Source organism: Cucumis melo, chromosome 12, assembly GCF_025177605.1.
Source record: "Cucumis melo cultivar AY chromosome 12, USDA_Cmelo_AY_1.0, whole genome shotgun sequence".
NCBI classification, from domain to species: domain Eukaryota; kingdom Viridiplantae; phylum Streptophyta; class Magnoliopsida; order Cucurbitales; family Cucurbitaceae; genus Cucumis; species Cucumis melo.
In genome coordinates this window covers 1677989-1703779 of record NC_066868.1, presented here as the reverse complement: position 1 = coordinate 1703779, position 25791 = coordinate 1677989, and the positions used below count along the sequence as shown (strand labels likewise).

General features: G+C 31.4%; 6 protein-coding genes across 6 annotated transcripts; 4 read left to right on the top strand and 2 right to left on the bottom strand.

The window, feature by feature from the left end:
* The first annotated feature begins 7525 nt into the window (after positions 1–7525).
* LOC127144386 (copper transporter 1-like) lies at positions 7526–7906 on the top strand. Its single transcript, XM_051080294.1, has one exon. The coding sequence runs from the start codon at positions 7526–7528 to the stop codon at positions 7904–7906; it is 381 nt and encodes a 126-aa protein (XP_050936251.1).
* A 2137-nt stretch (positions 7907–10043) lies between these two features.
* LOC103497115 (UDP-glucose iridoid glucosyltransferase-like) lies at positions 10044–13005 on the top strand. Its single transcript, XM_008459202.3, has 3 exons — positions 10044–10624; positions 11575–12499; positions 12579–13005. The coding sequence occupies exons 1-2, from the start codon at positions 10150–10152 to the stop codon at positions 12459–12461; spliced, it is 1362 nt and encodes a 453-aa protein (XP_008457424.2). The 5' UTR covers positions 10044–10149; the 3' UTR covers positions 12462–12499; positions 12579–13005.
* A 138-nt stretch (positions 13006–13143) lies between these two features.
* LOC103497116 (UDP-glucose iridoid glucosyltransferase-like) lies at positions 13144–16858 on the top strand. The gene is made up of 2 exons (XM_008459203.3): positions 13144–14237; positions 15838–16858. The coding sequence occupies exons 1-2, from the start codon at positions 13766–13768 to the stop codon at positions 16719–16721; spliced, it is 1356 nt and encodes a 451-aa protein (XP_008457425.2). The 5' UTR covers positions 13144–13765; the 3' UTR covers positions 16722–16858.
* Positions 16859–16924: 66 nt separating this feature from the next.
* On the top strand, positions 16925–19270 carry LOC103497113 (UDP-glucose iridoid glucosyltransferase-like). The gene is made up of 2 exons (XM_008459199.3): positions 16925–17732; positions 17806–19270. The coding sequence occupies exons 1-2, from the start codon at positions 17244–17246 to the stop codon at positions 18679–18681; spliced, it is 1365 nt and encodes a 454-aa protein (XP_008457421.1). The 5' UTR covers positions 16925–17243; the 3' UTR covers positions 18682–19270.
* A 1727-nt stretch (positions 19271–20997) lies between these two features.
* Positions 20998–21444, bottom strand: LOC103497114 (17.5 kDa class I heat shock protein-like). The gene has a single exon (XM_008459201.3). The coding sequence runs from the start codon at positions 21442–21444 to the stop codon at positions 20998–21000; it is 447 nt and encodes a 148-aa protein (XP_008457423.1).
* A 1811-nt stretch (positions 21445–23255) lies between these two features.
* Positions 23256–24043, bottom strand: LOC103497112 (18.5 kDa class I heat shock protein-like). The gene has a single exon (XM_008459198.3). The coding sequence runs from the start codon at positions 23841–23843 to the stop codon at positions 23361–23363; it is 483 nt and encodes a 160-aa protein (XP_008457420.1). The 5' UTR covers positions 23844–24043; the 3' UTR covers positions 23256–23360.
* Between the last annotated feature and the right edge of the window lie 1748 nt (positions 24044–25791).

Sequence of the window (25791 nt, the reverse complement as noted above, 5' to 3'; positions counted from 1 at the left end):
GTAAATATGATGGAATTCCATTCATTATTTTGAATGGAATCAAAACTCTGAGGCTATTAATTTAAAAATAAACTTCTTGTTTCGGTTTCCCCATTCAATGTTCATGTTGAGTAACATTTGTCGTCATAAAAGGTATGTATATGTAATATTTATTTTTCATACTTTCTATATTGTGTGTTATGTACAAATATTAATCATCTTGTTGTCTTATGTAGGACGTTGCGACGAACGAGTTTATTATTTCAAGAGGTACTCTTGTAATGGCCGTTTGTAGGCTTTCTATACTGTATTTTTTATTTATTTATTTATTTTCGGTTTTGTATAATTTTATAATGAACATTTTATTTCGGTTTATAATATGTATATAGAACATTCAATTTAATTTTGTTAAATATTCTATCTTATTAATTTTCCCTTTTTTAACTTTTTTTTTTTTGTATATAGTAAGAACAATTTTAATTAACAAAATATGCAATTAATTCGGTAAAATATGATAATAAAGGGGATTTCAATATCATAATTCGGTAAAAATTTTAGTAATGCATATCAAAAACTCCATATGAACAACCCTTCCTAATTGTGTTTTTTTAATATCATCATAAATTTAAATATGAACAACTTTTTAGTAATAGTGTTTTTTCAATATAATCACAACTTTTGATATTAATTAAATTATATTAAGGGAATACACATTTCATAAACTTCTTCAATATGTCTTTAAGTACTATTGTTCGGTTTTTTTAAAAAAAGAAAAATAAAAATTAGGGGTGTTTTAAGAAAAAAAACACAAAAAGAAAAATTAGTTAAAAGGAATTGAGTTGAAAAATATTAAGAAAATAGGATAAACTTGTTGTCTTTATTGGAATTCTTTTTATTTTTTTCTTATATTTTTCTTTTCTTTTAACCTTTTCTCTGTTTTGTTTAAATTTTTTTATTTTCAACCAATTTAATTTCTATTTTTAAAATACTTAATTTAGAACTAAAATACATTGTAAAATTTGTTGAAAATAAAATAAAATTATAAATAAAAATTCCAAATTCCAAATTCCAAACTATTGTTCGGTTAATTTTATGTATCATTTTCAATGTTCTCGTCACTCATAATCTATTTTTTTTGTTTTATATTTATGGTTTTACTAAATACGGATATTACTAAGTTTATGGATCTTTTCACAATATATATCGATATTGTACTAATTTACTTAGTACATGTTTTTTAGGAAACTTTACATACATTGTAATGGATGAACAAACACTTATTGGAGTCCTAACTGCATTCACGTTGGCCCAACGTCAGATTTTACTAACGTTGGAGCTATTAATGAACAACAATAAGCGTCTCCCACATATACCGCCCGATACACGCCTAGAATTAGGGAGCTTGCTTACTTTCGCATGATACATGAGTCAGATCTTGTGTGTCGGCAGAGCACGCGGATGGATAGGCGAACATTCGCAATTATATGCCATTTACTTAGAAATGTGGCTGGTCTTTCTTCAACTGAGATTGTCGATGTTGAGGAAATGGTAGCAATGTTCTTGCACGTCCTCGCTCATGAAGAACCACGTCATCCAACGGGAATTTGTACGGTCCGGTGAGACAGTATCTCGACATTTTAACATCGTATTGTTGGCTGTTCTTCGACTGTACGAGGAGTTGATAAAGAGACCTATTCCTGTAACAAGTAACTACAATGATCAACGTTGGAAGTGTTTCGAGGTGGGCATCATAGAAGTTCACTATATTTCGCCTTGGCGCGTTAGACGGGACGTACATAAAGGTCAACGTCCCCGCAGGAGATCTGCCTACATTCAGAACGTGAAAGGGGATTTCGTTTATGTCCTCGCCGGTTGGGAAGGATCCGCAGCAGACTCGCGGATCCTATGTGATGCGCTTTCACGAGAAAATGGACTACAAGTGCCAAAGGGTATATCTTCTTTATAATAAAACACCGCCCTTCCTACTTACCTATTTAAAGATCATAAACAAACCATTTAATAACAGGATATTATTATCTGTGCGATGCGGGATATCCAAACGCAGAGGGGTTTCTCGCCCCGTACAGAGGCCAGCGGTACCATTTGCAAGAGTGGCGTGGTGCTGCAAATGCGCCAACAAATGCAAAGGAGTACTTCAACATGAAGCACTCCTCGACAAGGAATGTTATTGAGCGCGCGTTCGGTGTTCTCAAGGATCGTTGGGTCATTCTTCGTGGAAAGTCGTATTATCCCCTGTAAGTCCAGTGTCGCACCATTCGCGGACGTGGAGTCTAACGAGCCTGGTGGCGGATATGACAGATTTGACATGGGGGATGGAAACGAGGACTTCCTGCCCGTGTACAGCCAATGAATTGACCTCTCGCAGAACGATGTACGTGCATCCCGACCTTCTCGCGCTTCAGAGGGTAGGATCGGATCGAGTGGATCGAAGAGGAAGAGGAGAAGTCAGCGAGACTTCGATGTTGAAGCGATACATCTGGCGCTCGACCAAACAAACGAAAACTCAGGCAGATTGCAGAGTGGCCTGCACGCAACCTTGCAAATGACAACCATGTGCGTACGGAATTTTTCCCCATATTGCGTGAGATGCCAGAACTTACGAGTTTGGATAGGGCGTTATTGCAAAGGCATCTTTTGTCTCGTATGGACGACCTTCGGAGTTTCGTACTCATGCTTGAGGATGAGAGGGAGGGATTTTGTAGAGTCCTCCTACGAGACATAGAGAGATAGTTTATGTTTCTACGGACCTGGGTTGCTTATTATTTCCTTACTTTTTTTTTGTCTATGATGTTGACTATTTATGCATTTTCTATTGTAAAGAACTTATTTTGGTCATTGCTAATGTTTATTTTAAATGAAGGAAAATAGTCACAATTTCCCAAAGCGTTTTAACGACTACTTATATACGTTTAAAATAGGATGACATCGCTATCGCCGATTATAAATATTCAATAATTTTTTTGTCTTTCTAAAAAATTAATTGTAATAAATTTCTCACAATATGTTCTGAAATTCATTTTAATTTGGGCAACTGTATGTACTAATTTAATAACATTACACATACAACAAATAAAAAAAGGACAATAAGACGGATTTGAGGGTTTCGTAAAAAAGTATGCAATAATTTTTTTATGATATTTACAATTTAATTTAAAAAAAATTATACCACATAAAAAAAAATTATTAACCCAACCCATTTAACAATTTTCCCAAATAAAATTTATCACAAAATCCACATAAACCTACCCACCTAACCCTTCCCCCAAACACATTTTATCATAAAATTTCCATTAACTATTCCCACCTAACCCTTCTCCCAAACACATTTTATCATAAAATTCTCATTAACTATTCCCACCTAACCCTTTCCCCAAACACATTTTATCATAAAATTCCCATTAACTATTCCCACCTAACCCTTCCCCCAAACACATATTATCATAAAACTACATTTTTAAACCCTTCCCCTAAACAAGGGTTATGATAAAACTAGGTTTAACTTAACACTAACCCTTCCCTAAATCAACCCTTCCCCCAAACGCATCCTAAGGGTTTAAGACATTGTTTAGACTTTGATAGGATTGACCTAACCTTTTGGCTTGATTCTTTGGATCAAAAATTGTGTCGAGCTTGGTTTGGACTTGGACGTCCGTTGAATTGGCCCCTTGAATATTTATGATTTAATTATGTAAACACGCACGCGTATAATATATGAACATATATGTATGTGTATCTTTCCAGATTTGTTTTAATAAGTGTACGCTGTTGCCTCTATTCGTCCAATCAAACATACAGGTATAGAAAGTTGTGTTAAACCTTGAGGAACAACCGACCGACAATACGATTAACACCCAAGTCAAAGAAAATTTCACTATTGTTTGACATTCTAACATATATTTCCAATAAAAGTTATATAAAGTAGAGACGTATCAAAAAAAAAAAAGTGATAATTAAACTACTTTTTTATATATTGTAATTTTTGTTTGGTCCCATTTTAATCTCTATCCCTTCAAAATTTTGTAAACGTCTTTAACATTTCCGATCAATTTTAAAATTTGTCTTTTCTAAAAAATTTTAAAATTAATTTCTTCCATTAGTAATTTACACTCAAAATATAAAAGTTGTTAATTAATTTCTCTATAAATTTTAAGACATTAGTAACATTACATAGCTTTTTTTAAAAAAATTGTTAACAAACGAGAGATCCCGAATTAAATTTTCTTTAAGTATATTTAAAACGAATCTCAAAATATAAGGAATTGATTAATTGTTTTATGAATTATTGAAATATATTTCTTATTGAATCTTAGATGAAGTTAAAATGAGTAAACCGAATTAAAATTAAAATGGTACATAAAATTAATTGTACTATAAAGTCAAAATAAACAATTGGGTAAAAATTATGAAATTTAAATGATTAATATGCCATTATTTCTCATAAAATTTTCTAAAAACATGTTAATTAAAAGTTATATTTAATCTATATGTCTAGGAGAAAAAGAAACCTTCTCTAATTAATTTAATTTTTGCACCCTTTTCTAAATTAATTATTATATTTCACTTTTGTTTTTCCATATAAAAAAATAAAGCAAAAGACCCATCAAGTAGGTCATTTAAACTTTTATTTATTTATTAACTATTTTTTTATTTCAATTTATTGGTTGCAAAGATAACTATTTGATTAATTTCTAAGATTATTAAAATCGTCAAAATTAATTTTCTAACGAAAGACTTTAGTAAAGTATTTAGAATTGATGTAATTATATTAGTATTTATTGAAAAAGGAGACGAAAAACAAACACAATTTTTTTGTGGAAACTTTGGTTCAAGGAGAAAAATCACTTATTATTTTTTTATGTTAACAAATGATACGAGGGAAAATAAATAGACTACAGTAAGGATTAAAAATGAAAAAAAAGTATTCGATTAAATTTTTCTTTAGCTCAAGTCCACTAAACCTAACCGTATTCGTTTAATATTACATAAAAAGCCTAATAATATATAAACTTTAGTATTAATTAGTATTCAAGTAATGTATGGATTATTTGAGAAATCCTAACGACATCTTTTTCGCTTCTCTCTATTTTCTCTCATTGTTGTCTCCAAAATCAATCACTTTGACCAATAATTTTAATGAAATAGAAAAAACATTAGAATATATATATATATTATTAACAAAATAAAAACAATAAATGCTTAAAATTTTGAGAAGTTCTATAGGTTTAAAAATCCAAAAAATTACAACAAAATCACGAAAACTTAAAATTTCTCATCAAGTAATTTATTCCTTTTACTTCAAAATAAAATAGACAAATTCAATTTGAGGTTAATATTACTTTAATAAACCAATTAATTTTTTTTTTATCAACTCTCCAATCTATCTAATTATTTGTACTAGATGTTGCAATTTTTTCCAAGTTTTGTACTACACATATAGACAAATCACACATTACACTTTGCATATAAATAATATCTCAATTCCAAATAATTCTCCAATGAGTAGTGGTCATTATATTCTTTGAAAAGCAAACTTTTTAGCTATTTCATGGATTCATATTGGCCACTAAGGAGATTTGGGTATTAAATCATACTAAAAATTTGTATGGCTTTTAACCTAAATTTTTTATTGAAATCTTTTGCTTTTTCATTAAAACAACCAGCTTTTTCTAGTAATATTATTTATTTAATTAAATTACAAATTTATTCTTAAATTTTGACATGTATATACGAGTTCTCAAATTCTTAAGAATATTCAATAAAATGTTCAACTTTTTATTTTGTGTCTAATAGTTAAGTCTTCGAATTCTTAACTTTGCATAGGTCACTAAAAATATTTATATGTAAACTTTTGATTTTGCTTTTGATGCATATGAGGTTTTTCTTTATAAAAAATAATTGAAAGTTTAAGTAATAAATTTGTAATTTTAAAATTTTAGAAATCAAATCGATGTGGAATAATAATGTGGAATTGAGGATCGAGGTGACTAGATTTGTAATTTAATTTAATGGCTTATTAGAAGATTTAGTATAATAATTTGTGCTTATTAAGGAGACTTGTGATATAAAATTATAGACAAAATTAGCTCTATCTCTTTAAGCAGTAAGTCAAAAAGTATATATATGATAAGAAATCAAACATAGAGTTCCATATAAGGAAAAAAATGAAAAAGAAAAAGAAAAAAACATATTTAGTAATTTCGAATCTATTTGACACATTTTGCTTTATAATATTAATAGACAAATTTGTCAAATAGCTATCCTAAAATTAGGAAAATATACATAGGGAAGAGTTGTTTTCTCTTTTTTTTTTTTTTTTTTTTTTTTTGCATATTTTGCAAAAGGTTATTTCATAAATATCCTTGATTAAATTTTGATATATAAAAGAATGGGTTGTTAAAATCTTAACATTAAAAGGCTAGAATTGAAATTTGAGAAAGAAAAAAAGAATAGTTAACATGAATAATATAAAACAATTGGTTAAACATGAGGCATAACTTCCTTCTTGGTTTGTATATTAAAAACAATAAGAATGATGTTTTTATAAATTTTCTATTTTAAAAAATTATGCTTGTTTTTTTTAAAAAAAAAAAAAGAAAAAGAAAAATACTGTTGTTATTTTCGAATTTTTAGAAGTAATGTATCCTCTACACATATTATAAAATTTCAATTAAATACATGTATCTAACTTTTTCTAAATGTAATTTGTGTATATAAAAAACTTATTTGACACACAATTGAAAGTTTTTTTTGGTTCAATATAAAATTTGTCCAAACTTTTGAAAACACACATTTTTTTTTCTCTAAAAATTATTGTTTACATATGTCGACTCTCGACTCTAGTTCTCACTACTATAGAACAACAAATAAAGGTATGGGTCGAGAAGCAAAAAAAAAAAAAAAAACAAAAACCTAAACAGGTGAGAGCTAGAAAAACCTAAACCAATTGGTGACAGCTAGAAAATTAAGCGAGTGAAATTCATAAAAACTTAAATCCAAAAGAGTGAGATTCTAACCGATGTGCATGCACATGGATAATGGTCTATTGTCATATTGGGATGACTTAATTAAGAAAAATAACTTAAGAGTTGTTTGGTGGACACTATAATTAAATGAAATTGTAATGTAATGGAATAAAAAATAAGTTTAGACATTGGACTATTTGTAATATAAAATTTATTATGTTTCGATAAATTTTCGTATAATCCTCTTTTTTCCCCTGTTTACCATTTACGATATTTATTCCATCTTTAATTACTCTAACTTCCCAATACTCTCCCTCAATTTCCATTAATCTTAAATATTATTACATCTCAATAACTAAGTGCATCATTTCATTTCATTTGGAACCGAAATTTCATTAGACACATTTTTTAAGTGTTCAAATAGAATTTTAAATAAGCAAAAAGAAGCTTTAGTACTAGCAAATTTGTAGTACACTCAAGAGCTTTGTTTGACAGTACAATTCCAACTTCATTATTTCATTGCAATCCAAACAAGAAGGACCACAATGAAAATGGAAACCCACATGACATTTTATTGGGGAAAGACGGTGGAGATCCTCTTCGTCGGCTGGCCTGGTCGGAGCTTTTTCTCTTACACCGTTGCTTTAATCTTTGTTTTTCTTCTCGCCTTCACCGTGGAATGGCTCTCACACACTAAATTCACCACTCTCGTCGTTGGCAACCTCACTGCCGGCCTGGTTCAGACCATCCTATACGGTGTTCGGGTGGGATTGGCTTTCATTGTCATGCTGGCCGTCATGTCATATAATGTTGGAGTTTTGCTAGCGGCAGTAACTGGATATTCAATGGGGTTCTTGGTTTATGGGAGTGGAGTATTTAGTAGATCGAAAGTTGATCAAAATTTAAATTTAGATTTGTCTGATCTTCCACCACTTAATTGTTAGTACCATGACGAACCTCAATATTTTATGAAAGATATTTGTTTTAGATAAAAATATTTTGAGAAAAAGTCTTAAATATGTCTATTTTTTAAATTTCCATGTAAGAGAGAATTAATTACTTGAATTTCTACATTGAGATAATCAATTAACATTAACTAATTAACATCTAAATTTCCATCCCTCCAAATTCAACCTAGTTCACTACTACAACTTCGTGACTCACATACCAAAACAAAATTACACAGTTTCATCTTTCTAATTTTTGGACTTTGTCTCCTTTTTTCTCTAATGTCACGGATTCACCTCCAAATAAATCCAATCAAATTCCTTTGCCCACCTTCCAATATCCTGTCTTTATTTTAATCAATCAAATCTTATTTTAACGCATCAAATTTTCTTATGGGATAAAGAAATAAAAATTTTGTCTTAAAATTTTCAATTTCCTAACAACATCATTCAAATTGCCTCTTTCTAAAATGACTGGTATGTTATTATTTTATTATGATTCATAATTTAACTTCAAAAAATTATTTTAAAATTAATCATCTTATAATAAGTATTTGTTTAGTTTTTCTTTTTAAGTACTATAAATACTTTTTTTAGTAAATTTTAAATTCAAACGTTTTTAAGAATATATAGAAATAGAAAGAAAATTAAATATAAAGACTAAAAATGAAATTTTAAGATTGTGATGATCTAATTTTTACTACGCTAATTAACTACTTGATTCATTAGTTGATTTTCTAAATTTTATTTTTAACCAGAATATATAAGTTTTAATCCATGTTTTTTACACCGAATAACTTTCTAGACTAAAAAATATTTCTAACCCCGTAATTTTTAATAGAAAAAAAATGCAATTTAATGCAACTTTTAAATTTATAATTACAACCATGTTTAGTCTTTAAATTTTTTGGATAATAATTTAAGAAGTTTTTTAAAAAATATAATAAAACGATAAAATATTTACAATGTATAAAATAATTCTGAAAACAGCAAAAATTCATAGGCCACAATTGATGATACCAAAAATGCTCCATCAACCCCACCATTAACAATGACATAGTATATTTGGTACATATCGTTTAGATTTATTGTTTGGTTTAGATTTAATCATTTGATTTCAACATCATTTATATTTGGCCAAACCATTTTTTTAATATTCTTTGTACAGGATCGTCTAGAAAAAGGAAGAAGAGGAAGAGAAGAAATCTAAATGATTTTTATAAAGATTCTTTTGTTTTGACGTTTTTTCAAGATCTTTTATATTTAATATAGAATCTTGAACAACCAAATAACAGTTAAGAAAATAGATTTTTTTATTTGATACACGATCTTGAACCAATTAAATAAAAATTTGAAAAAAAAAGGAAGAGAAGACCGTCTAGAAAAAGGAAGAAGAGGAAGAGGAAGAGAAGAAAGTTAATGGGAAGAAAAAAAATCGAAGAGAAAGAGTAGAAGAAAGACGATAAAAGGGGAGGACAAACCTGAAATATTTAAAAAATAGTCAACTTTATGAATTTTTTCGTTTTGTTACACGGATTGTAAATATTTTACCTGTTTGTTATATTTATGAAAATTTCTCATAATTTAATATTTCATAGTGATTTGGTTTCTATCATTTTAAAGAGCCAAAAAAGATTTTTCTTTGAAAAAAACGGAAGAACTCCTTCTTTACGATAAAAGATTCCCATATACGAGGAAAATCTTTTTTCTTCTTCTTTAGATAAAGATCAACTGATCTTTTATCTTTCCTTTAATTAACTAAAACCTTTACCTATTTTTTAAATAAAAAGACAAGATAACTCCAACAGTATATAAACTATAAACTAAAAACTAATTTGTTAAGTAACAAAAATCTACACCCAAATGAAATTTTCACTTATAAAAATCAAATCTCGTATAAAGTATAATAATGGATTAATTCGTTAAGTAACTTAATAAAACTTAACGAATTAAATTGTTACAACTTTAAAAAAATATAAAAATTAAATCGTTACCGACACACTTTTTTTTTAAAAAAAAATTCTTTTAAACCTAATTTTTTTATGATATTGAAGAAGACACAGTCCCTTTGTCAGCACCTTCACATGCATGTTAAATTATATAACAACAAGAACAAAAAACCAAAACAGCTCCTGTGTAGTGCGTTTAGGTTGTGTTAGCAGCTGTCAAAGCTCCATTATTTAAAACCCTTAATTTTGCTTCTTCTTCTTCTTGTGGATGAAAAAGAAACAAAAGAAATAATGGAGAAGATAAGAGAAGTTGCAAAACAGCGACGTTTACTACTTGTGCCATGTCCATACCAAGGCCATATTAACCCAATGCTTCATCTAGCAACATACCTACACCGAAACGGCTTCTCTATAGCCATTGCTCACACATCCTTCAATTCCCTAAACCCTAATCGTCATCCGGACTTCACGTTCATCTGCCTCGATGACCGCCTACCTGATGACCTCGTCGCATCTTTGGATATCGCCAAGTTGTTGCTCGCTGTCAACGATAATTGCAAGGCTAGCTTGAAGGAAGCCATGGCCACTGTCCTTAGAGACGTCGTGTGTGTAATACACGATGAGATCATGCACTTTTGTGGAGAGGTGGCTAGTGGTTTTGGGGTTCGGAGTTTGGTGCTTCGAACAAACAGCATATCGACGTGTATTGCTCGGTCGGTCGTTTTGCAACTTCATGCGGAGGGTCGACTTCCTCTACTCGATGAAGGTATGGAGATATTTATTATTATTCATTTTCATTATTGTACCTCTTTTTTACTCTTTATAAGTTATTGGATTTTGATTTTGGTCATAAGTTTCAAAATGTAATTTTAATAATTTTGCTCTTGAATTTTGAGTTTAATTCTTGGGCAAGTCTTCATGTTTTAAAATATCACATTTTTATTAGCGTAGTGTTCAAGTTTTATTTTGGTTTGTTTCATAGATAGGTTTAATTTTTAAGATATTACATTTTTATACCTTTAGTTATTTTCCCTGAAACCTCACTTTCCCACTTTTGATGTTAATGTATTTTTTTTTTTTTCTTTTCCTTTTGAAGGATGTCTATTATTTTATTAAAAAAATTAAATTCACTTTTACTAATTTTATGGAACTCTTAAAATTATTTGAAAAAATAACATCCGAAGAACCAAAAGTGAGCATAATATATAACAACAAAAAGAATTAAATATCAGAATACATTTATGGATCAACATGAGTTCGACTCAACTAACACCTGTATACATACCTAAGGACTAGAGATCCCGAGTTCAAATCTCCCACTTCCAAGTTGTATTACAATACATTTTCAAAAGAAAAGTATTTTTTTTTTTTATAAAAGTGGAGTCTCAAGATGTGAGATTTAATAAACTATATATGGTTGGTTTTTCAAGTTAAAAGATAAACCTCATATAGAATAAAATAACATCTAAATAAAAAGTAGAAACAGCTTAAAACTCTTTATTGAGATAGCTAGGTAGGATGGATGTTATTTCTTTTCGTTATGAGATAGTTAGAACTCTATGTTTATCTAATATGATAAAAGAAGTCGATCCCATCTAATTAACAATAGTTAAACTGGAAAAGATAGTATATTTTATCTAATACCTCTATATATATACTGAATATTTAAAAGAATTATATAAAATAATCTCTCAAATTCTCACAATAATTTAACAGGGTCGTCCATGGAAGATGAGGTACCAAATCTCTATCCTTTGAGATACAAAGACTTACCAGTCTCAGCCCATTCAGATATCTACCAATCAACTAAACTAGTTCACAAAATGCACGATCTCACCACTTCTTCAGCTGTTATTTGGAACACAATCCCATTTCTTGAACCATCTGAATTAACCCAAATCAAAACCAAAATATACAACCAAATCCCTATTTTTGCAATTGGTCCAATCCACAAGATTTCACCAACCTCATCCTCTTCAAGTTTGCTCAATGAAGACTCCGCTTGCCTCTCATGGCTTCATAAAAAACCTTCCAACTCAGTCATCTATGTTAGCTTGGGCAGTGTTGCCCGCTTAACAAACCATGAACTCCAAGAGATGGCTTGGGGGTTGGTTAATAGCAATCAACCATTCTTGTGGGTCGTTCGCCCTGGCTCGGTTCGAGGCTCGGATGGGATTGGATTCATTTTGGAAGAATTTCAAAAGAAGGCTGGAGATAGAGGGTGTATTGTGGAATGGGCTCCACAAAAGGAAGTGTTGGCTCATAGCGCCATAGGTGGATTTTTGAGCCATTGCGGTTGGAATTCTACTCTTGAGAGTTTGAGTGAGGGTGTTCCAATGTTATGTAGGCCTTATTCAGGAGATCAAAGAGGAAATTCAAGGTATATCAGTTGTGTTTGGAGAGTGGGATTGACTTTGGAAGGTCATGAGTTGAATAGAAATGAATTGGAAAAGGGTATTAGAAAATTGATGGTGGAAGAAGAAGGGAAGAAAATGAGAGAAAAAGCAGTGGATTTCAAGAGAAAAATTGAAGATTGTTTAAGGGAAAATGGATCATGTGCTCGTAACTTGAAGGAGCTTGTTGATTTCATTATGTCTTTTTAGATCAACCTCTCTCCTTGATGAACATCTATTCTAACCAAGTATGTACCGATGTGAATTTTGTTTTAAACTCATATTTCTTCAAACAATATACTTACTCAATAAACGTTTGTATTACAGATATTGTTTATAACGGCTATTAATAGCTTCAAATGCAAGTATTATTTTTGAACAAAGGCATGGAATTCCATAAAGTGCAACTCCATGGCTTAACATAAGAGGTTAGTGCACCTAAAGGAAGGACCTCAGTGGAAGGTTCCTTTGTTACAGAACCCACGTCCTCAAACCTTTGATTCGGAATGGAATCTATATATTTCTCCATGAACGAAGACAAATTAGATAGAGAATTTATGATATGAAAATAAGTCGGAATGACAAGACTTGAAGCATCATTAGATGTTTACTTCCAAGCTAATTAAGTTTTCTAGCACTCTTCACCATAGCTTTGTCACTGTCATTTATTTTCTTATAACAGTTCTCTCTTTAATTATTTGAGAAGATTAGTCCTTAAGATTAAGGATGACTTTGTAATGTAGTTCTTTATTTATTTTTCGAGCTATTTCGAATCACTCATATTTCTCCCTGAAAGATATTAAAACAAAAACATTTTCACGCGTCACTTGATATATTTGTTGATACACTTGATGTGTTTTTGATACACATCTTACCAATTTCGGTAAAAGAGATAAGAAACAAATAAAAGATATAAGGAAGAACAAATCGTAGCCTTAATTTAAATAAATAATAAATATGAGCAATTCACAAAAAAAAAAGAAGAAGGAAAAGATGATGATCAAACTCACTTATCAATTTCGAACACCAATTAAAGAAATACGTACATAAATATAAGAAAAAATGATTAAGACTTTAAAAAAGGGGGAATAAATACATACATAATTGAATAAACAAATTGTTTTCCAACAAAGAAGGAGAATAGGGAGAAGAGGAGAAGAAGAGAAGGAGAAGACGATAAAAAGAGAAATAGACAAAGAAGAGAAACCATAAAAAAAAACGATGGTGAAGAGGAGAAGAAAACAAGAAGCAGCAAAGAGGAGAAAGCTAAAAGAAAAAGAAAACAGAAGAGGGAAAAGAAGAACAATAAAAAATAACAAGAGGGCAATTATTTTGTAGAGTCAATTATTTTGTGAGCACATGTATATAACAAGAACAAAAAGACAACAGCCGACCCCAATGCGCTTTAGGTTATTAGGTGACTCATTAATATATATTGTTTTGATAGCTCCCTTCTTAATAACAAACCCTAAACCTTTTTTGCTTCTTCTTCTTCTTGATGTGAATAAAAAACAATGGAGAAGACATTGGAAATTTCAAAACGACGGCGTTTACTGCTGGTGCCATGTCCATACCAAGGCCATATTAACCCAATGCTTCACTTAGCAACATACCTATACCAAAATGGCTTCACTATAACCATTGCTCAAACATTCTTCAACTCCATAGACCCTAACCATCACCCGTACTTCACGTTCGTCCGCCTCAACGACCGACTCTCTAATGACCTCATCGTGTCTTTGGATGTGGCCTCGGTGTTGCTCGCCATCAATGATAATTGCAAGACTAGCTTGGAGGAAGTCATGGCCAACATCGTCGAAGATGTCGTGTGTGTAATACACGATGAGGCCATGTACTTTTGTGAGGCAGTGGCTAGTGGTTTTGGGGTTCGAAGTCTGGTGGTTCGAACAACTAGCATAGCGGCGTGTATCAGTCGGCGGGTCGTTCTACAACTTCATGCAGAGGGTTGTCTTCCTATAATTCAAGGTGCAGACTATATATATAACTTTTATTTTGATCAATATTTTCGTAATGCAATTAAATCTGTACTCTTGAATTTAATTTTCGAAAACCTAAATTCATACTAAAATAATTTATCATTTAAGTACAATCAATTATTAGTTTACACTCTAAAGGTAGACTATTATAATCCACAAGAACTATAATGACAAACGCTCAATGTCCCACCAAATCGTCATTTGTCTTTTCTTTTCTTTTTTTTCTGAATATGTAAAAATAGTAAAAATAATCTTTAGATACTCAAAAATTATAGACAGAAGATGCTTAGGATATTTATTTTACTTTGTAGGAATATTTATGGGGGTATCTGGGAATATTTTGATGATTGTATTCGTCTTTATGACTTCTAAATGGTATATTAAATTTAGATTACGTTTCAAAAATACTCTTATGTATCTTTACTAATTTGATGTAACTTGAACTTAGGGTTCTTTTCATTTGATCAAATTGTTTACAAATATTAAAAAAGTGATAAAAACAATTATTGTCTTTTTTTTATTTTATTATATTTATTTTGGACGATTCTGCTATTTAAAATAAATGCACTTTGGATTGATATTACATATATTATTTTTAACCATTTTAATATCTTTTTAAAATCTATGAGGCGACACCTAGGATTTCAAAAATTTAAAATGTGTTTGGATTAATTTTTAAAGTATTTTAATTTGACAAAAAAATATTTAAAATTTTTTTGAAGTATTTGATAACTTTTCAAAATATATTTTTAAAAAAATAAGATTGAAAAGCAATTTATTTTAAAGAAAATACTCGAAATCAAATTGTGAGGAAAACCAAACATTTAAGTGTTTATATTTTAATTTCATTTTAAAAAATTGTTTAAAAGAAAATATATTCTTAAAAAACATATTTTTTTCCCTGGACAATCGAAATGCATTTTTATTTTCCAATCTTGAGTGGATTTTAAAAAAGTTACTTACTGTGATTCTTTTTTCATTTTTCAATAATTCCAGTCTAAGGTTCTTAAAATTTTGATTTTGTTATTTTTTACTTGTTTCTTTGTTTGTTTGGTTTTGGTGTCTTTTGTGGTTGTGAGTTTGTTGTTGGGTGTGTTGGAGGTGCATTTTTGTGTATATATATATATATGTGTGTGTTATTTTTCTCAACAAAATAATACTTTTCATAATTTTAATTCTTTTATAAGATATAGTTTGAATATATGCTTAAAAAAGTGATAATTGAACTACAATATAACTAACAAATGTTACATATATAGAAAAAAAACGGCTAAAAATATGTAAGATGAGATGCTCTAAACTCGAAAAACTAGAAAACCATTTTAAGATGACATCCAAACTCTAGAAATACCCTCCATAAGGAAATCCTATAATGCATGGAAATCCCCATATGTCAATTACATTTTTTAACCTATAGAACAAATGTCGTAATTCAATACCGATTCCATGAAAATGTAGAATCTCTTTGGAAACGATCTTAAAGATGTTTTCAAACACATGTATAAAGAAATTATTGCACAGGAGGAATCAGTTCACAAAACTCGAAAAATTATGAATTAATATCCCCTCAAATTTTCACTATTGAACAGGATCCATGGAAGATGAGGTACCAAATCTCCATCCTTTGAGATTCAAGGACTTGCCATTTTCAGTCCATTCAGATATCTCCAAAATGGAAAAAATAATCCTCAAGATGTACAGTATCACCACGTCTTCAGCTGTGATTTGGAACACAATCCCATGGCTTGAACCATCTGAATTCACCCAAATCAAAACCAAAATTTGCAACCAAGTCCCGATCTTTCCAATAGGCCCAGTTCACAAGATTTCCCCAACCTCATCCTCTTCAAGTCTACTCAGTGAAGACTCCACTTGCCTCTCATGGCTTCACAAACAACCCCCCAACTCAGTTATCTATGTCAGCTTAGGCAGCATTGCCCTCTTAACAAACCAAGAACTTCAAGAAATGGCTTGGGGCTTGGCTAATAGCAACCAACCGTTCTTGTGGGTCGTTCGCCCTGGCTCCATTCGAGGCTCAGATGGGACAGGATTCGTTTTGAAAGAATTCCAAAAGAAGGTTGGAGATGGAGGGTGCATTGTGGGTTGGGCTCCACAAAGGGAAGTGTTGGCCCATAGAGCTATAGGTGGATTTTGGAGTCATTGTGGTTGGAATTCTACACTTGAGAGCTTGAGTGAGGGTGTTCCAATGTTATGTAGGCCTTATTCAGGAGATCAAAGAGGAAACTCAAGGTATATCAGTTGTGTTTGGAGGGTGGGGTTGACTTTGGAAGGTCATGAGTTGAATAGAAATGAAGTGGAAAAGAGTGTTAAAAAATTGATGGTGGAAGAAGAAGGGAGGAAAATGAGAGAGAGAGCAATGGGTTTCAAGAGAAGAATTGAAGATAGTTTAAGGGAAGGTGGGTCATGTTCTCGTAACTTGAAAGAGCTTGTTGATTTTATTATATCCTTTTAGATCATATTAACCTAAATTATCTTTCATAAACCTCTATTGAACTATACATGTGTGTGTTACGTTAATTTTTGTTTGAAACTCTTATTTTCTTCAAACAATTTTCTTGATTATGACAAATGTTTGCATTCGTGAATACTGTTTCATAGGTACATACGGATATTAATCACATCAAATGTAAAGTATCTGCAAGCATAAATATTTGTGTTTAATAAGTGTGTATTCGTATATGTGGCTATATTTTGTAGAAGCATTCTCTACCACCAAATCTTAAAACAATTTTTTAAAAACAAAAATCAAACTTTCTGCCAAACATGTGGTTTGCAAAATTCAATGACTGTGGATTAAAATAAAATAAAATATGGAATCCTGGAAATCGAAAAAACCCAAACGGCAAACACCAATGGAGTGAGTACCAAACCTCAATTGATGGATTCCTAAAATTGAATTCAATATTCTATTCCCCACAACATCATCTTCGTCTCCTTTTCATTTCAATCTCACAATTAACTTCAAACTACTTCAATGGAGAAAGCTAAACAAACGGAAATTCCAAAACAACGGCGTATAGTCTTGGTCCCATGTCCGTACCAAGGCCATATAACTCCGATGCTTCAACTCGCTACTTTCCTCCACACCGTCGCCGGTTTCTCCATTACAATCGCTCACACTCGCTTCAACTCTCCCAATGCTTCTAACTTCCCGCATTTTCAATTCGTTTATTTGGACGATGGAATCGCAGCGCAGGAAGCGATTCCGACGGATTTGATTGCGGTTCTATTGGAACTCAATGTTAATTGCAGAGATAGTTTCGAAGCTGAAATGTGCAAACTGATGGCAGCTGAGGCGGAGGATTCTAGTGAGGTCATCGCCGGTGTTATTCATGATGAGATCATGTTCTTCTGTGAAGAAATTGCTAGTGATTTGAAGCTGAGGAGCTTTATTTTGCGAACTACCTCTGCTGCTACTTCTTTGGCTCGAATGGCTCTTGTTCGCCTCAATGATGATGGGATGGTAATTTGCTTTAGATTTTCTATTAGAAAATGAAAGGAAATGCTGATTCCCAATTACAAAATCTATGTTACAGGATCCAATACCAAAGTTGCATCCCTTGAGATTCAAAGATCTCCCAATCTCACTAACAGCAGACTTCACCAAATACTCAAGATTGATGAAAAAGACGTACAATATGGAAACACCCACCACAGCCAAGGCCATCATCTGGAACACTATGGAATGGCTCGAAGATTCAATCATGGCTAAAATCAGAAACAAATCCACAGTCCCAATCTTTCCCATCGGGCCTTTACATCGAATTATCTCTGCACAAACGAGTGTACTCAAAGAGGATTTCAACTGTTTATCATGGCTCGACGAGCAAGCAGACAATGTTGTTATCTATGTCGCCATGGGGAGCATAGCTTCATTGAATGAGAAGGCATTTGGAGAAATGGCATGGGGGCTAGCCAACAGCCAGCAACCATTCTTGTGGGTGGTTCAACCAGGAGCAATTCATGGCTCAGAGTGGATCGAGGCATTGCCTAAAGGTTTTCGAGAGGCAATTGGAGGGAGAGGATATATTGTGAAATGGGCTCCTCAGAAACAAGTGTTGGCACATAGGGCTGTTGGGGGATTTTGGAGCCATTGTGGATGGAATTCTAGTATGGAAAGTTTGAGTGAGGGAGTTCCTATGTTGTGTAGTCCATGTTTTGGGGATCAGAAAGTGAATGCAAGGTATCTAAGCTATGTTTGGAGGGTGGGGATTCAGTTGGAAAATGGGTTGGAGAGAGAAGAAATTGAAAAGGGAATTAGAAGACTAATGGTGGGAGAAGAAAGTAAAGAGATGAGAGAAAGAGCCAAGAATTTCAAGGAGAAAATTGAAGCCTATGTCCTTAAGGTAGAAGATCAAGGCTACTCACACACTTACTTGACAGAGCTTGTTAGCCTACTATGTTCGTCTTGATCATAACTATTGATGAGCTACACCATTAAAGTTTCTTATTATATCTTTTATTTGTAAACTTTTATGATGACATTTTTACGATATCATCATTGATTTAACAAAACAGACCTTGTGCTCACCTCTTCATGTGGAATTGAAAATCTACCTACCACTATCTAATTGGATTTTCAACTATCTTTCCACATAAAATTGTCAACCATCTTATGACAGACAATCTATCAAAGTGATTGCAAGGTATTTAAGCTATGTTTGGAGGATGGGGATTCAGTTGGAAAATGGGTTGGAGAGAGAAGAGATTGAAAAGGGAATTAGAAGACTAATGGTGGGAGAAGAAAGTAAAGAGATGAGAGAAAGAACCAAGAATTTCAAGGAGAAAATTGAAACCTATGTCCTTTAGGTAGAAGATCAAGGCTACTCACACGCTTACTTGACAGAGCTTGTTAGCCCATTATGATCATAACTATTGTTGAGCTAGACCATTAAAGTTTCTTATTATATCTTTTATTTGTAAACTTTTACAATGACGATATGATATCATCATTGATTTAATAAAACAGACTTTGTGTCCACCTCTTCACGTGGAATTAAAGATCTTCCTATCACTATCGTATTGGATTTTCAACGATCTTTCCACGTAAAATTATCAACCACCTTGTGACAGACAATCTATCAAAGACTAGACTAAATTACAAGTTTAGTTATTAAACTTAAATTTTCATGTTTGTATCCTAACATGTTCATGAACTATAAGAAGTATCTAGTAAATTTATTAAATTTGTATCTAACAAGTTCCCAAAATGTTTGATAACTTTCTGTCTAACAAGTCCTTAAACTCTCAAAATGTCTAATAGACCTTTGAGCTTTTAATTTAGTGTTTAATTGTTTCTTAAAATATTTGGAGGCTTATTTAGATCATAAAATTGAATTGTCACGCAGAATCATAAACGTCCATAACCTATCCATACCAAAAATCACACCAACATTTTTCAAAAAGGAATAACTGATGTTTCGTTGCACCTCGACACTCAAGTTAGAATCAAATCTGAAAATGACTCTATCAACAAAAATAAAAAATAGTAAGTTTTTTTGGCACACCTTTACTTGTCAATAGCTTTAATATTACATTCCCTCCACTACTATTGATTTTTATTTTAACTATTATCCACTCGAGCTATTATTACTCGAGTTCTTACAAGCTTTACCCTTAAATAGGCTTGACTCTTGCAACATTACATTCCTTCCACTATTAGTGATTTTTATTTTAACTGTCAACACCTGAGCTATTATTGTTCGAATTGTTACACGTTTCACCCTTCAATAGGCTCAACTCTTGGATAGACCTCCAGGGTCCTATTAACTAACCTCCATTAAAATATGATTACGCTTTTAATACTCTTTATGTTACATATATATGAAAAACTTATATAATATCAATTTCAAAAGTTAGTTTAGCAGTAAGACTGTCTTTCCACTCCTCTGAACCAAGTTCTATTATTAATAATCTATAAAACCCGCCATTGCTCACAAATATACTCAGACATGCATGCAAACATGCATGGCCAAGCAATACCACGAATGTTGCTTACATACATGCGTCATGCCACCTGCGTTGCTTACATACATCATTTCGAGCTGCGGACAACCGAAGTGGATTTGACTCAACCGTTTATTCTCGTTTATTTTATAGACTTTTAGCTACTCTAAAAAAATGTATATACAAATTTAGAGTTAGTGCATGAGATTTTTTTTTATCAACATGATCTACGTATGCTTTTTGAAATCTAGGAATTATTAGTGAAGTGGAAGTCAAAAGACTAGATACACTACTCCAAATAATAAGTAATATTACGAACACGACAAAAGAGAAAACAAAAAAAAGCAATTATACGTGATCAACTCAAACTTACTCCGCTAACAACAATTTTATTTGGGAGTTCACTTCTCTAAAACTAAGGCCAAGATCATAGATAATGTAAATATAAAGATAGCAAGTACGTATATAATTTACGTCCTTGGGAGCATCCTATTCCAACAAATAATTACAAATTTAACCTTTAAACAAACATTTTTTTTTTCTTTTTGTGAAAATTGGAATCGAAGTAGAAAACCGTCACAAATTTTATATTGATACAAATCTACATTCTAAGATAAACATAGAATCCATACATTTACACTACCACAGCCACGGAAACATTTTATCAAACACATGGTGAGCAATCCAACTTCAAAGTACAATACCACATACAATCATAAGCAGATTCTCATCCTAAACACAACATTGAAATTCAGAGTCTTACTTGTCTACAATGGCGAACTCTACTCCCCAGTAATCTCCACCACTCGTACATCGCGTCCACTCCGATCATCTTCGTCTTTAGGAACAAACACGGTGAGAACCCCAAAATCCATAAACGCACTCAACTCCTCAATTTTCCCACTCTCCGGAATCTTGAATCTACTAACAAAACCACCGCTTTCAGTGCTGATCTGAAGCATCCGATCATCCTGAAGCTCGACGAGAACGTCTTCACTGCCAAAGCCGGGAAGGGAAGCTCTGAGGACGTGAGCGTTAGGGGTCTCAGTCCAATCGAGGCGAGTGTTGACGGTGGCTCCCCAAGAGAAGGGATCGGAGATTGAGGAAGGGAAAGGGAAATCGTGCCATAGATCTAGAGGGAAGGGGAAATTTGGGAAGCGATTGAGGATGTTCGAAGGGGAAGGGTTGGAAACACGGCCGTCTTGACCGGTGATTGGAATTATGGACATTGTTGGTCAGGATCAGAAAGCTCCGCCGGCAAAATCGAGAGTGAACTTGAAGTGAAGAAGAGTGGAGATGGGGTTAAAAGGAAGGCGTAGTTGGTGGAGGTTGGAACAGAGTCCAAGCTTCTAGGACCTTCCAAGGCCTTCTAGTTCGTGGATAATGTCTTGCTATGGTGGAAAATCAGTCTATGTGTTCGGAAGATTTCAATTTCATAATCTTTTCAATTTTAATTTAATTTTTTTATATTTAAAAATATTATCAACCATTAAATCTAAATTTAATCATCAACAATGTTAAAATTTTAAATTTTTAATAAATATGTCAAAATTAACTAATGTTTTTAAATAAGGAGAAGATTCAAAATATCTATAAACTATATTAAACAAATTTATATAAAAATAATATTCTTTTTCGAGGATCGTCCAAAAGAATTAAAATTTTAATTTAGTTATTAAAAGTAAATGAAAATAATGGTAATAAGTAACACTTCTATACTTTAATATTTAAGTATATAGTAGTATTTTATATTAAATTTGGAATTCAATTTGTGATACTGTATAATGATATAAAAATTGAGTTGAGCAACTAAAGTCATACCAACTAAGATACCTATTATCACTAATACTTACTCTCAATCTACTAACCTATTATCTATTAATTAATGGAATAGAGTTAAATTAATTGTAGGGATTTTTTTAAAAAAATAGAAAAAAGAATATTTATTAAACAAATCATCGTTTTTATATGTTGTTAATTTTTTTATTTTTAACAGTTTTTCTTGGTTATAGAAATTAAGTTGATAACTGTCATAAATAAAAAATGATTAAAATAGAAAAAATTGTGCAATTCACCAAATAAAATTTTGTTAAGAATGAATAAAAATTAACCTCCTATACTTACTCAACATCACGAGCATTTACTAATTCATCTCTAAAAACCACTTAGATTCTAATTTCTAATACTAGATATAGCTACTTGACGTTCTATGCTCTATGTTTTATATTTATATACTATACGTTATATACTAGATATTCGATCATAGCCACTCCATGGTCGATGTTTATATTTAAGACTCGGATTATATATAATTCAATACATACTCTATGTTTTAATCAGTGTTATATATGTTTGTCAGTTTCCGATTTTAAAAAAAAAAGAATGATAAAAGAAAGTCAAAACAAAAGAAAAAAACATGAAAGAATATAAACTAAGAATGATATATATAAATATAATAGTAAGGTAATTATAATGAATAGATTTTACCATATAGAGAGATAACCAAGATGAATAATTTTGATGAAGAAAAAGGCTAGAGATAGATAAAGAACTAAGAAAATATATCGTGTTAATAATAATTAATTTATAGAAAAACAAAAAAGTGGCCAAGACAGAACCTATCCCTAACATCTTATCTCCTTGTAATTTTATAAAGTTAAAATTCAAACCAAAAAAGTAGATAATTAAAAAGAAGATAAACTTACATCACCTATGCGAACAACTTAATAACACATAAGTACCAACATTCTAAAACAAATACATTAAAATTTACGGCCATAGAAATCTATCACCCATGAATTTCATTATATATTTACAAATTTTCTAAGAAGTTACTATATATGTTAATTTGAAATTTTGTACTTCAAAATAAAAGTCTATAAATCAGAAAAGAAATGTCCAAACTGAAATAGTTCTGTGTAAGAGTTTGAAATAGCAACTCAGACTAGGATTGACATTAACTTCCAAAATACTATATCAGAATGGAGATTTTAAGAGAGAATGAACTACAATTTGGCGTCTAAGCATTAAGCAATCTCAATAGAAAAAGAAAAACTAAGATTATGATTCCAAAATCACAACGCAATACATTTACATCTTCAAAATAACCAAAAACACAAAATCCATTCAAACATTCTCAATTTGTTTAGCCGGAAATCTCAACAGACTTCACATCCGCCTTCTTTTCTTCCGCCTTAGGCACCGTCACAGTTAGAACTCCGTTCTCCATTGATGCCCTAATTTCCTCCATTTTCACATCCTCCGGCATCCTAAATCTCCTCTTAAACTTTCCACTGCTTCGCTCCATTCGATGCCATTTCTCGTTCTTATCCTCTTTCTCTACGCTCCGCTCGCCGCTAATCTGAATCACTTTTCCGTCTTCGATCTCCACTTTCACTTCCTCCTTCTTCAGTCCAGGCAGATCGGCTTTCAGAACATGAGCCTCCGGCGTCTCCTTCCAATCTACACGAGCGTTCACTATAGCTGAAGTTTCTCGAGCGATTTCGGGAAAGTGAGATGAGATTGAAGAAGGAAAGTGAAAATCGAATGGATCCGAGAGGTCGAACGTGGCAAATGGATCGAAGACGCTGCTCCGTCGGCCACCGAAAAAGCTTGGAATCATCGACATCTTCTTAGGTTTTGGTTTGAAGAACTTGAAAATCGACTTGGATGGGAAATTTGATAGCGCTTCGATTGATCTTGTTGATACGGAAATTTCGATTGGTGAGGAAATCGAATAAGGTGATAATTTATAGCCACTGGCCGAAGATTCGAGAATTGTCTGGAGAAATTTATTTTCGCTCTATTCACCTTCGTGTCTTCTCTCGTTAGTTCTCGAACGATATTGTTGGGTGGCAATTTTATTTACTTGTTTATTTATTTTGACAAAATATCAAATAACTATTAAAAAGATGAAGTTATTTTAATTTGTTTTTGGAACTTAATTATTAATAATTATATAAATATATATCAATTAAAGAATTTTGGGTATTTAAGTTAGTTAATTGAGTTACAAAATGTTGAGTAGGTTAGAGTTAACAAGTTGATTAAGACGAAAAATTGTTAATATCAATTTATATCTAATCGATTTATTAGGCATAAAATTTATATTTGTATTTGGGGATCAACTAATATTTGATTTTTTTAATCTTATTAAACATGAAGTCTCGTTAAATTGATTAGACACACACTATGTTTAAGATTGATTGAGCATTAGAATGTATTTATGTGTAAAGTTCATGACTAAAGAAATTTGGATTATTAATTTTCGAGATAGAAATCTGTATTGAGCCTATGAACAACGGAGTGAATGCTTGTGCAAGTATTTAGGGTCTAAATTTCATGTTTTCTAGTTGAAGCATTTGGTTGGCTCATTCTACTAAGGCACGTACAAAAATTGGATTTGTTGCTTGGATACTTATTATGTGTAGGGATCTTGGATATGGGTGACTCGTGATTATTTAGGACAAGTTCGCCTAGTTAGCATGTATTGCATTTCCTTTTGCAGAGATCAAAGTTTTTGAAGTACAACTACTTTACAATGGACTTGTTGAGGTATTATCATCTGAGTTGCAAACTCATTCAAATAAAATTTGACCGTTTGAATGTAGTTAAACTGATCAACGAAGATAAGTTTGATGTAAACAAAGTTGCTTTCTTCCTTAAAAAGCTAAAGATTCGATGCAAGTGTTAGGTGAAGTTCCTTTTTCCCATGTTCCGACCCCACAATGACTTAGCTCACAATCTAGCAACTAAGGCCTTGAAAGAGGGACATTCTAACTTTCTACTTACTTTCCCTTATTCTACATGGTTTTTCTTATTTAAATCTTGTGAAGTTGTATTGTAATTTCTTTGGCTAATTTAACTTTAAAAAATATTGTCATATCTACTAAACTGTAAGATGAAAGATTTGTTCAGAATACATTTTCAAATATCTAAGTTAAAAACAAGCTATTAAAAAAATAATAATAATAAGTGTTTGACAACCGTTCAAAATAAATTTTTAAAAATTTTTATCAAAAGGGTTTAAATAAAATGAGTTTTCTAAGAAACATCTATTCAAATGAATTCAAACATACCAGAAATCATTAATGACTATTTGTTTTGTAGACAATAGTCATCACACAAACTAGAATTGAAAAAAAATCACTATCCAGGGAACAACTCCTTAACAAACATGTAATAATATTAACTAGGATAATTGCATTAGATAGCACTATTGAGAATAATCATTAAGTATTTGTGAAAAAGCTATAAACATATCAGTAATATAATATGATAGGTTTCAAAAATTAAATCTAAACCTTGTTATATATGTGCTATACTACTCTAAACTTAGTGTTATATTTGCAACAACTTCAACAAATTTGGATAAATATAGTACTGATAATAGATTTTACTGTATACTATATATATTAATACATGTCTATATAGGAATATAAATGGATTGAGAAGAGTTTGGTTAGGGAACATTCTCAACTCAATTATATCATTGGTTGACAATCTTAATAACTCAAATTGTATTTCCAACAAGTTAATAATTCTAATAACTTAAATTGTATTTCCAACCCAATCTC

What these genes read in the sequence shown, in the direction of transcription:
- LOC103497113 (XM_008459199.3), top strand. Translation starts at nt 17,244, where the DNA reads ATGGAGAAAGCTAAACAAACGGAAATTCCAAAACAACGGCGTATAGTC. An exon ending in GCCTCAATGATGATGGGATG is followed by an intron (nt 17,733 to 17,805) that starts GTAATTTGCTTT and finishes TCTATGTTACAG; the next exon opens with GATCCAATACCAAAGTTGCA.
- LOC103497114 (XM_008459201.3), bottom strand. Translation starts at nt 21,444, where the DNA reads ATGTCCATAATTCCAATCACCGGTCAAGACGGCCGTGTTTCCAACCCT.
- LOC103497115 (XM_008459202.3), top strand. Translation starts at nt 10,150, where the DNA reads ATGGAGAAGATAAGAGAAGTTGCAAAACAGCGACGTTTACTACTTGTG. An exon ending in ACTTCCTCTACTCGATGAAG is followed by an intron (nt 10,625 to 11,574) that starts GTATGGAGATAT and finishes ATAATTTAACAG; the next exon opens with GGTCGTCCATGGAAGATGAG.
- LOC103497112 (XM_008459198.3), bottom strand. Translation starts at nt 23,843, where the DNA reads ATGTCGATGATTCCAAGCTTTTTCGGTGGCCGACGGAGCAGCGTCTTC.
- LOC127144386 (XM_051080294.1), top strand. Translation starts at nt 7,526, where the DNA reads ATGACATTTTATTGGGGAAAGACGGTGGAGATCCTCTTCGTCGGCTGG.
- LOC103497116 (XM_008459203.3), top strand. Translation starts at nt 13,766, where the DNA reads ATGGAGAAGACATTGGAAATTTCAAAACGACGGCGTTTACTGCTGGTG. An exon ending in TTGTCTTCCTATAATTCAAG is followed by an intron (nt 14,238 to 15,837) that starts GTGCAGACTATA and finishes ACTATTGAACAG; the next exon opens with GATCCATGGAAGATGAGGTA.